This window comes from Fukomys damarensis, unplaced genomic scaffold, assembly GCF_012274545.1.
Source record: "Fukomys damarensis isolate Sample0158 unplaced genomic scaffold, DMR_v1.0_HiC HiC_scaffold_20, whole genome shotgun sequence".
Taxonomy (NCBI): domain Eukaryota; kingdom Metazoa; phylum Chordata; class Mammalia; order Rodentia; family Bathyergidae; genus Fukomys; species Fukomys damarensis.
In genome coordinates this window covers 1355488-1366222 of record NW_022900932.1, presented here as the reverse complement: position 1 = coordinate 1366222, position 10735 = coordinate 1355488, and the positions used below count along the sequence as shown (strand labels likewise).

At 60.7% G+C, this 10735-nt stretch overlaps 1 protein-coding gene across 1 annotated transcript in view; it reads left to right on the top strand.

Moving 5' to 3' along the window:
* Tnxb (tenascin XB) overlaps positions 1-10735 on the top strand; it is a 41133-nt gene that overhangs the window by 6706 nt on the left and 23692 nt on the right. The window contains exons 5-11 of the mRNA XM_033766599.1: positions 596-952; positions 1438-1728; positions 2960-3250; positions 3452-3754; positions 5043-5363; positions 5735-6058; positions 9068-9376. Of these exons, the coding sequence (XP_033622490.1) occupies positions 596-952; positions 1438-1728; positions 2960-3250; positions 3452-3754; positions 5043-5363; positions 5735-6058; positions 9068-9376 (2196 nt within the window). The remainder of the gene's footprint in view (positions 1-595; positions 953-1437; positions 1729-2959; positions 3251-3451; positions 3755-5042; positions 5364-5734; positions 6059-9067; positions 9377-10735) is intronic.

Genomic DNA, 10735 nt, shown 5'->3' with positions numbered 1-10735 from the left:
ACGTCGGTCGACAGTGTGGGGAGGGGCGTGGGGTGAGGTCGCAGGCGGAGCCGAGCCCTGACTCACTGTGGTGAGCGCGGCTGAAGACTGGTTGGTGGGACTTCCCACAGTTTGGCCTTGACCTTGAAGGCACACATCAGAGCTGTTGGGTGGCCTCGGCGCCAGTCCCGGGCTCGCGTGTGGTCGGGCGAAGCCCCGCCGCTGGGCCCTCCTGCGCTTGCTGCGGTCTCTCCCACAGGGCAGCGTCCAGGCGGGCAGGTGCAGCTGGCAGGGCCTCTTCTTTCCCCAGGGTCCAGAAGTCACCTGACCGCACCCTCCCTCCCTAACACCACCGCCCCCTTTCTTCCAGGCTTCTCACTGCACTAATGGAGGCCGGACCACCGGGTGGGGCTGGGGGTGCTCTGGGGAGCCTTGTGGGCGTTATTTACCTGTTCCCTGCCCCAGGCACAGGTCTTTCCGCTCCGGATCTGGTGGATAGGGGTGTTGGGAGGGCAGGGTGGGACTAGGAGCGGAGGAGGAGCAACTCCAGGGCTAGAGACTTCTTTCCATCTCTCTCACTCTACTCTGTATCTCTCACCCTCCCCGCCCCTCTCAGGGACCTCACCCTTGGGAGCCACTGATGAGCCTCCTCCCGCAGGCCCCTCCACGACTCAAGGGGCCGAGGGCCCCCTGGTGCAGCGCCCCCAGGAGCTGAGGGAGCTGAGGGTGCTGGGCAGAGACGAGATGGGTCGCCTCCAGGTGGCCTGGACTGCCAAGCCCAATACCTTTGACCACTTCCGGCTGCACCTGCAGGTGCCAGAGGGGCACGGGGTGCACGAAGAGCTGCTCCCAGGAGACTTCCGCCAGGCTTTGGTGCCCCCACCCCCTTCTGGAGCCCCCTATAAGCTGCTACTTTATGGGATCCATCCTGGGGACAAGCCCTCGGTTCCCATCACCTACCAAGGCATCATGGGTACGTCCTCTGCTGGCCTGAGCCCAGTCCTGAGATCAGGGGAGGAGCTGGGGCCCTCAGGACTTCAGAGCTGGGGATGTTAGTAGGACAGGGCCTGGGAACCGAGCCCTGACATCCCCTCTTGTTCCCCTCTTGGGACCAGGGTGGTTGCCTCTCGCCCCTGTTCTAGGTCAGGCTGACCAGTGAGAGAGTGGGAGGCAAGGGAGAGAGTAGCTCTGGTGGCTTCAGAGCCCCTCAAGGCAAGAGTGTGAAGGCTCAGAACTCTCAGTCAGAGCCATGGGAATCCTGAAACCCCTGAGAACCTGATGTGCAGAGGAGTCAGGACCTTGAGAAGGGCCGGAGCACTGTCACAAGGGCCCCCATGCTGAGGGCCGGTAGGGGGCAGAGGCTTCCAGGGAGAGGCTGTCCACGATGGATGAGGCAGGCAAAGGTAGGGAAAAGGGAAGGAGATGGTTGAGTCCACCTTGATTTGGCCCCAACTCCAGATGAGGAGGAGCCTAGGAGCTCCCCGGTCTCACCTCGCCTGGGGAAGCTGATGGTGACCACGGGCCCGAGCTCTGACTCGCTGCTTCTGCACTGGACGGTCCCTGAGGGCGAGTTCGACTCCTTCGTGATCCAGTACAAGGACAAGGACAGGCCCCAGGTGGTCCCCGTGGAGGGACCCCAGCGCTCAGCCCTGGTCACCGACCTGGAGAGGGGCCGCAAGTACAAATTCATCCTTTACGGGCTTGTGGGAAAGAAGAGGCACGGCCCCCTGGTGACTGAAGCCAAGATCTGTGAGTGAGGGGCACAGCCCTGTCCTCTTGCGGTCGAGGGAGCTTGCTTGGGGTCTGGGGGTGCTCACTGTGAGCCGCGCTGGGCGGAGGCTGGGGAGACGGAGTGGCCCCTGGGGAGAGCAGGTTGCCGTGGCCTGTCTGGCTCTTCGGGTGCTGAAGGGCCCCAGGGAGGAGAGGTGCGTTAGCGTTAGAGGATTCCATCTCACCACCCTGCGGGACAGACCAGTCCCAGGAAGACCAGTCTGCAGTAGCCTGGCTGGGTCGGGCAGAGGGGGAGATCAGGAGGCCCAGCAAGCCCCAGCTTCCGGGTCAGACAGTCCTGCCCTTGGGCAGGGAGCAGCGGGAACCTAGATGACACCTCTGGACCTTAGGAGTCAGAGTTTACGATGCTCACACTCCAAACAGCAGCCCACTCTGTGGCAGGAGACTAGAGGCCCTGGGAGGGAGAGGTCACTCAGCTGAGTGGCAGGGCCTGGCCCGAGGGTCACCCTGACACCCTGGTGGGTCCGGAGCACAGACCTAGGCCTGAGGGCTGCGGCAGGGGTAGTGCTGGCGGATGGGAGCTGGGAACCCCGGGGCACACAGCTCAGCAGGGACAGCGACCCCCATGGGCAGCCCGAGAGGTGGCCGGGAGGGGAGGGCAGAAGCCGACGAAGAAGGGAGGGGCACCGTCTGGGCAGAGTGATTCAGGGGTCAGGGGCTGTCCACTTGGCAGTGGCTGGGTGGGAGGGTGGTGGAAGGCAGGACGTGGCTCTGCCAGTGCAGATGCTACCTTCTGGACTTGAGGCCCAGAAGGGCACGGGGGGACAGCCGAGGCTGGATGGAGGGCACTGGTGGGCCAGCTTGGTGCTGGATCTCTCCGCTCTCTGGGGAGGCACCAGCTGGAGGTTAGGCCAGGAAGCAAGCAGCTCAGACGCTTTCCCTGGCTGCAGAGATGCGCAAAGGCCCGGCTGGGTGCGCCCTCTCCGAGCCCCGCCCCTCAGTTGTGGGTGGAGTCAGCGCCACCCTACAGTGCTTCTGTGCCACTTAGGATTCGCTCTTTCCGGCAGGTGGGAAAACTCCTCCGCAGGACATGCGGCTTGAGACCCTGGCCCAATTTCAGTTCCTCTACTCCCTTGGCCACCTACCTTCATGTAGTGAGCAGCCTGTGCAACTTGTGTCATTGCATCCTTGCGTGACAGATGAGTTTCTACGTCTCCTATGACCTCCTTTGTCTCTCTGTCTCTTTTAGTGCAATGGAAGGAACCCAGCCCAGAAAGCCCACCCCACCTGGGGAATCTGTGGGTAACAGACCCAACTCCACACTCCTTGCACCTCACTTGGACTGTCCCGGAGGGCCAGTTTGACTCCTTCATGGTGCAGTATAGGGACAGGGACGGACGCCCCCAGGTGGTCCCTGTGGAAGGGCCGGACCGCTCCGTCACTGTGTCTGCGCTGGACCCTGAACACAAATACAAATTCTCTCTGTTTGGGGTCGCCAACAAGAAGCGGTACGGCCCCCTCACGGCTGACGGCACTACGGGTGAGTGGCTGTCCCGGGCCCTGCACAGCTGTCCTCGGCCCAAGATCCACCCACTCCTGGATCCTTGTGTCCCATCCAGCTGCTCCCTGAGGCCCGGGAGGCATCCCGGGAGCCCAATGCAGGACCCCCCCTCTCCAGGAGCTGCATGGGCACCTTGGTGCCCCTGGCAGGCAGCGCCTGGCTGAATTCTCCCGTTCACAGCCCCGGAGCAGAAAGAGGAGCCGCCTCCCGAGCCCCCAGAGCAGCCCCTCCTGGGGGAGCTGGTGGTGACCGGCGTGACCCCAGAGTCCCTGCGCCTGGCGTGGACGGTGGCCCGGGGCCCCTTCGACTCCTTTGTGGTGCAGTACAAGGATGCGCAGGGGCAGCCTCAGGCGGTGCCGGCCAGAGGCGACGACAATGAGCTCTTGGTCCCCGGCCTGGACTCCAACCGGAAGTATAAGATGAACCTCTATGGGCTTCGTGGCAGGCAGCGTGTGGGGCCGGTGTCTGTGGTGGCCAAGACAGGTGGGTCAGAGCCACAGGCCTCCCTCCCCTGCTCCAAGCACCCTGAGGAGCCTGACTCAGCTCCCTGCCCCTCAGCTCCTCTCCTCCCTGCTCTCCTGGTTCCTCTGTCCCTGCAGCTCCTGATCTCTTTCTGGGCTCTGCACCATCCCAGCCGGGAGCAGGTTCTGTGTCCCCTGCCCCACACACCTGGACTCCCCAGTATTCACATGTGCGCACACATGCGCATGCTCACACACGCACACTCCAGGCCACCCTCCCTGCAGAGTTCTTGCAAAGCACCGTGTTCTGAGTGTCTCCCTGGCTCAGACCCTGGCTCTTCTGCACCTCCCATACCCACTCCTTCACCCGGCTGGGCATCGCTGCTGTGTTCAGAGGTGGCAGACGGGGGGACCAGGGCCCTCCTCAGTTTTTTCCCACGTGGAGAGGGCGTTCGCTTGCAGCCCCACCCCATCAGGCTCTGTGTCCATGGCCCCAGAGACCCCCCCGAGGGTACAAGTGTGACCGCTCTTGGGGTTTCAGACAGTGGAGCCCGCCCTTGCTTACTGCAGCTGTGCGGCCTGCTGCACATAGCACCCCACTTTCCCATCCCATCCACAAGTGGGGTGATAGCGGCGGCCCCTTCGCAGACCTGTTAGGATAATTAAGTTTGGCCGCTGCCACCGTGACCGCTGCCCCTTCTCCCACTTTCCCAGCAGCCTCCTTCGGCTCCTCCCCGCACTGCCTCCCCCTCACCTGCTCTGTTCTTGACCTCCTGTCCCCGTGGGGCTCCTAGACCAAGGCGGGGACAATCTCTCCACCCCTGCAGGGCACAGTGAGTGGCAGCCGTGGTGCCATTCATGCCCAGCCAGCAGGGGGCAGCAGGGCCCTCAAGGTCGGGCTGTCAGAGCCCTGCCTCAGCCTTCCTTCCTCAGGATTCTCTGGGGCAACCGCCTGGGAGGCCTTGGAGGCAGCACATTCGGCATCCCAGGCTGGTGAGAGGGGAGCCACAGTGCCCAGGGGGGGCACAGGGTGGAGAGAGGCCTCCTGCCCCCACTGCTGCCAGTGACACAGTGTGGAAGAATCTCCCAGGTGTCCACTTCTGGTGTCAGCCCCTTTTTCCCCTGCAAGGGCAGACAAAGTTGGACAGGACAGGTGCAGGGCTGGCCCAGCCTCTCCATTCAAAAGTGACCCAGCGACAAACCCCAAGCCCAGCAGCCAGCCGGGAGGCCCCTGTCTGCTCATGAGCTGTATTGTCCCCAGTGGTGACACCACAAGGCGTCACCCTGAATGTCCATTGCCCTGATCTCAGCCCCACAGGAGACCCCCAATCCCACAGAGCCCACCACAGAGGCCATAAAAACCCCGAAGGAGCCACACCTGGGGGAGCTGACCGTGACCGACACCACCCCGGACTCCCTGAGCCTCTCCTGGACGGTCCCCGAGGGACAGTTTGACCACTTCCTGGTCCAGTACAGGAACGGGGATGGGCAGCCCAAGCTGGTACGGGTCCCGGGGCACGAGGACGAGGTCACCCTGTCGGGGCTGGAGCCGGACCACAAGTACAAGGTGACCCTGTATGGCTTCCACGGTGGCCAGCGTGTGGGACCCGTGTCTGCTGTTGGGGTGACAGGTGAGGGGACACTGGGAGCCCTGGGGAGGGACCCGTGGGCGCTGACTCCCTTGTCCTTGGCCCGAGCAGGGGTGGTGGCAGGGTCCGGTGACGGTCACTGGGGCTGTGGGCCTCTGTCCCCCCCAGGATGACTCTGTTCCCGGGCAGGGAGGGCATCGGGGCCTTTGCTGCACTGGTGAGCGCCTGGTGTCCCCGGCTGCTCCGTGAGCTCAGCCAGGCTGTCTGCTGTCCCCAGGGAGACACCCAGGCCCAGGGGTGGCTTCTCTGAACTGACCCAGGTCCCCACTGGGGGCCACGGCCTCTCCCTCCTGGTCCCCGAGACGCGAGGACGTCACCTGGGGACCCCCTCACCCTCTGTCTCCCCTTGTCAGCTGCAGAGGAGGAGACCCCCAGCCCCACAGAGCCCAGCACAGAGGCCCCAGAACCCCGCAAGGAGCCGCTCCTGGGGGAGTTGACAGTGACAGACGCGTCCCCAGACTCCCTGAGCCTGGCGTGGACGGTGGCCCAGGGCGACTTCGACTCCTTCAGCATCCAGTACAAGGACGGGGCCGGGCGGCCACAGGTGCTGCGTGTGGGGGGCGAGGAGAGGGCGGCCACCGTGAGGGACCTGGACGCAGGGCACAAGTACAAGATGAACCTGTACGGGATGCACCAGGACGGGCGCGCGGGCCCAGTGTCCATCGTAGCTGTGACCGGTGAGTAGGTTCAGTTCCCTCCTTGTGTGGATCCCCACCTTGCCCATGGCCCATCACCCACTTCTGCTCTTGGGAGCCAGGAGACCTGGCCTGCTTGGGACTGGGGTGACAGCCAGCTTTTGTGACCTGCACCAGACTTCCTGCGCCTTTGTTTCCTTGTCTGTAAGTGGAGCCTGACCCCCACCTCATGGAACTGTTGTGAAGATTAAATGAGTTACCAGATTTAAAGCAATAGGAGAGGGCCTGGGACGCAGGAGACCCACCCTTAGGGCTCCCTCCTGGACCAATAGTTGTCCTGTCTCCGGGGCCTCTTTGTCCCCTTTGGATCAGAATGGACATCAGTCTTTGGCCTATCAGTGTGGCTCAAAACTTTCTTTAACGCTCATCCAGTGAGTGACTTTACAGCAGGGCACATCCTTTCTGCCCCTCTCAGGCCACTTATGGGGCCGCCTCAGCCACCACAAGGGATACAGCCTGGGCACCTACCTCCTCTCTGGGTCCATGGGCAGCAGTGCTCTGGGCCCCTCTTGCTGACTGGCAGGAGCGCGGTCACAATGAGGGATGTTTCCTTTTCCCTCTGTCTCTGAAACACATACCTGTTTCAAAAACATTTTCTATAATGGGAAAGGTTAAGATTTTAAGGGGAAAGAAACAGGTATGTTTCCAGAACATGGTTTCTATACCTCCACAAAGCTCAGCTTCAGTGACTTGGTTAGCTTTTTTTCCAGGACTTTCTACCCCAGTTTTTTTTTTTCTTTACCTCAGTCAGCCCTGAGAAGAGGGAGATGGGAAAGCCACCCGGAGTCTCCTTCTCAGGGCTGTCAGTAGCAGGGTGGAGGCTCATGCCAGGCCTAGAATGTGCTGCCAGGATCTCTCCTCACAGTAGGCTTTGTATAGCCCCGTCCCTGGTCCCCCGGGTAAGAATGGGCTCCGTCAGGTGGTGCAGAAAATGAAAATCTATAGTTTTGAAATTTTACAAACTAAGTTCCACTCCTGAATTCCCCCTTTCTTAGCTACCATCTTGAAAAACTCATATCCTCTCCTCAGACCCCACTTCCTCATCTTCAAGATGGGAGCCAATCCAAGAGGTAGTGTTGTAACCCATCTGGTGGGCCTTGGCCCCCTGACTTGCTGAGCCGCTCTTGTGGAGAGAATACTGCAGATCCCTGCTCTCGTGCCAGACATTTCGAAAATGTATCTCACGTGTCCTGGACAAAATGGAAACGGCCCCAAAGAAGGAAGGAGCTCAGTGTTCACTGTCTGGGCATGGAGTGCTGGAGCAGCAGGGCGAGGGCTGGCCGGGCACACTGCACGTGCCGTGCCATTGCTAGGAGGAGGAACGCGCAGTGCCAGTGAGCGGTGCTCCGGGACTGGGGAAGGGCGCTCCCCAGCGCTGTGGGGGCTGTCGTACTGGTGAACGCCACGGTGTCCCCTTCTCCGTGAGGCCAAGCCCTCAGCACTCAGACTTGGCGGCGAGGCAGTTTCTGTCTTTTGTGGAAGGGAATACAGAGAGGGCAAAGCAAGCATCACGTGGATGCTATGGGAGCAGGCAAGGTAGAAGGCAGAGGCAAGGAAAGGAAGAGTCAGGCCTAGGCCCGATTCAGTATGTCTCGGGCGCTCGACCCCTGCAGCTAACGCTGTCCCCTCCCTTTCCTCCCAGACTCATTTTTATCTGCAGAGGCCTGATCATCAGCCAGTTTTTTGTTTTTGCTTTGCTTTGCTTTTCGGTACTGGGGATCCAACTCAGGGCCTTGTGCTTGTGAGGCAGGCGGCGGCACCACTGAGCTAAATCCCCGGACCCAACAGCGGCCAGTTTTAAGCAGGTGTCACCTGTCTGGAATCCGTCCTTGCCCTCCCATGGAAGTCAGAGAAGCAAGCTCTTGGGGGCCCCACCCAGCCAGCCACCCCTCCGCCACTTCACCTCTGTACCTTCCGGTTCCACCTCTAATGAACGATGCACCTCCCTCCCACACTCAGCTCTCCCTGGGGTGGCAGGGACCTGACCCAGACCTGCACGCCTCTCATGCTCTTGACAAGAAGCACCTGCTGAGGACCCACTGTGTGCTGGGCATGGGGACATGCAGTGAACTAGGCAGTGCCCTTGGCCGGGAGCTCTTGTGCCCATGAAGGGAGGCTGGCAACGGAGTTACCCAAATAATGCCAGTGGTACCAGATGTGATGCGGGCAAGAGCTGTGGAGAAAAGCAAGGCCCGTGGGTGAGATGGTGAGACCTGTCAGAGGGCGGTGTCAGAGGAAGAGCTGAGGGAGGCGGAGGACGCGGGGCCTCTGAGCACAGGGAAAAGTGAGTGCCAGGCTCAGCGGGCGGCGATGGCTCCCAGGGGGAGCAGGGTTTGGAGTGGAGTAGGAGGAGGGCAGGCGGTCGGGCACGGTGTACGCCATCCCCTGTGGGACCTCAGCGGCTCTCGCTCTGAGTGAGCCGGGAGCCAGAGTGGCAGCAGGGTCCCTCAGGCTGCAGGCCCAGCAGACCAAAGAGGAGGGGATGAAGGAGGGGTGATGGGGCGGACTCTCCCCAGCCCGGGAAGAGCTTGGAGGGGGCCGTGGGGGTGGGAGGGGGGCCAGACCCCGGGAAGCAACTACGTGGGGTTCGAGAGAGGGCGCAGGGGTGACTCCACGCGTCCCTACCGGAAAGCCGAGGTTTATTTACCAAAGCCGGAGGCTGTGCCGGGTGTGGGCCAGGAGCCCAGGAGCTTCGTGTTGGGCTTGGTGAGTTTTAGGCACCAGCAAGGGTTCAGGGGAGACACAGCAAAGTGGAGTCAGAATTCAACGCGGAGGTCTGAGGGGGATGAGCCTGGAGCCAGAGACACAGGTGGAACGGCCGGCTCTGCCCGGGGTCTCGGTGACAGGTGACCCCCTCCCCAGCAAGGGCAACCCCAGCCCCGGCAGGGACAGAGACATTGGACAGTGCGCCCTTCCATCAGAACCACCCGTGGGCACGGTTACTACCGAGGGAAGGGCCCTCTCCTCACAGTCCCCTCTCCTCTGCCCCAGCCCCACAACCAGAAAAAGCGGCCCCTCCAGCCACCAAGCCTCCCCCGGAGCCACGCCTCGGGGAGCTGACAGTGACCGAAGTGACCCCCGAATCCGTGGGCCTCGCCTGGACGGTCCCTGAGGGCCAGTTCGACTCCTTTGTGGTCCAGTACAAGGACAGTGAAGGGCAGCCGCAGGAGGTACCTGTGGCCTCAGACCAGCTTGAGGTCACTGTCCCCCACTTGGAGCCTGCGAGAAGGTACACGATGGACCTATACGGCTGGCATGGCCATCAACACGTGGGCCCCCTGTCCGTGGTGGCCGAGACAGGTGAGTGAGGGGACGCGGCACCTCCCCAGCTTCCCCGAGCACCCGACCGGCTCCACTCGGACATCTCGGTCTGCTCCCCAGACCCCAGAGAACCTCCTCGGGCCTCAGTTTCCCCACCCTGTCTCACCAGCTGGATGCCGACCTCCCTTCGGCCTGGGCCAGTCTCTGTGTCTTTCTCTTTTCCCTCTCCTCTGGCTCCCATTGTCCACAACTGTTCCCTGCCTTCTGTTTACAGCTCTGCTGTGACCTGGTCCAGCTGTCACCTTCCAGTTGCTCCCCTGCCCCCCAGGTCTCTTCCCAGGGGTCGCCCTGCCTGGCCCCAGGGTCCTGTTCCTCTGTGCCCACCGTTTCTTCCCTCTAGGGGGCAGCCTTCTCCTTGCTCCTGGCTCCTTCCTGACCATACGACTTCCTGGGCGTAAAAGTTTCCCATGATTTTTGTATCATAGCATCTGATGGTACCCCTGTTCCCTCTCAGAGCAATGAGTTAAGACCTAGGAAATAAAATGTGTAAGATTACAAAGGATGCCGATTATACTGATACACCACCAGCCTTCACAACCAGCTGTGGATCAGAAATTTTTTTTTTTAAATTAGGTCTGTACTGGGCCAGGGATTTAGCTCAGTGGTTCTGTCACCTGCTTCTCAAGCACAAGGATCTGGAAGGACCTGGTACAATCCCTGGTACAAAAAAAAAAAGTCTGTACTGAACAGATCCAGACTTTATTTCTTACCATTACTCCCTCAGCAGCGCAGCATAGCAGCTGAGAGGTGGGAAGAGAAGCATCTCCTGCCTTAGATACTCTGCAGACGATGTGCTGGGGTGTGCTCGGGTCCTTGCAGATACCGCATCATTTTATAGCAGCGGCTTGAGAAGCCTCCGGTTTTAAAGTCCACAAAGGATTCTGGAATCACTCTATGTCGATACAGAGGGACAAGGGTACAATTTAAAAAATGTTTCTTAGAGGGCTGGGATGTAGTTCAGCAGTGCAGCACTTGCCTGGCAAGCATGAGGCCCTGAGTTTGATTCCCGGTATCAAAAAATAAAATAAAATAGGGCAGGGATTTAACTCAGTGGCACCATGCCTGCCTTGCAAGTTGCAAGTGCAAGGGCCTGAATTCAATCCCTGGTACTGCAAAATAAGAATAATAATAATAAATCAATTTCTTAGAAACTCAAATTTGAGATTTGCTGATAGCCTTGGTAGCATATTTAAGAAGGTACCATAGGCCGGGCATGGTGGCACAGGCCTGTAATCCCAGCACTCGGGAGGCTGAGGCAGGAGGATCACTGTGAGTTCGAGACCAGCCTGGGCTACATAGTGAATTCCAGGTCAGTCTCAACTATACAGTGAGATCCTG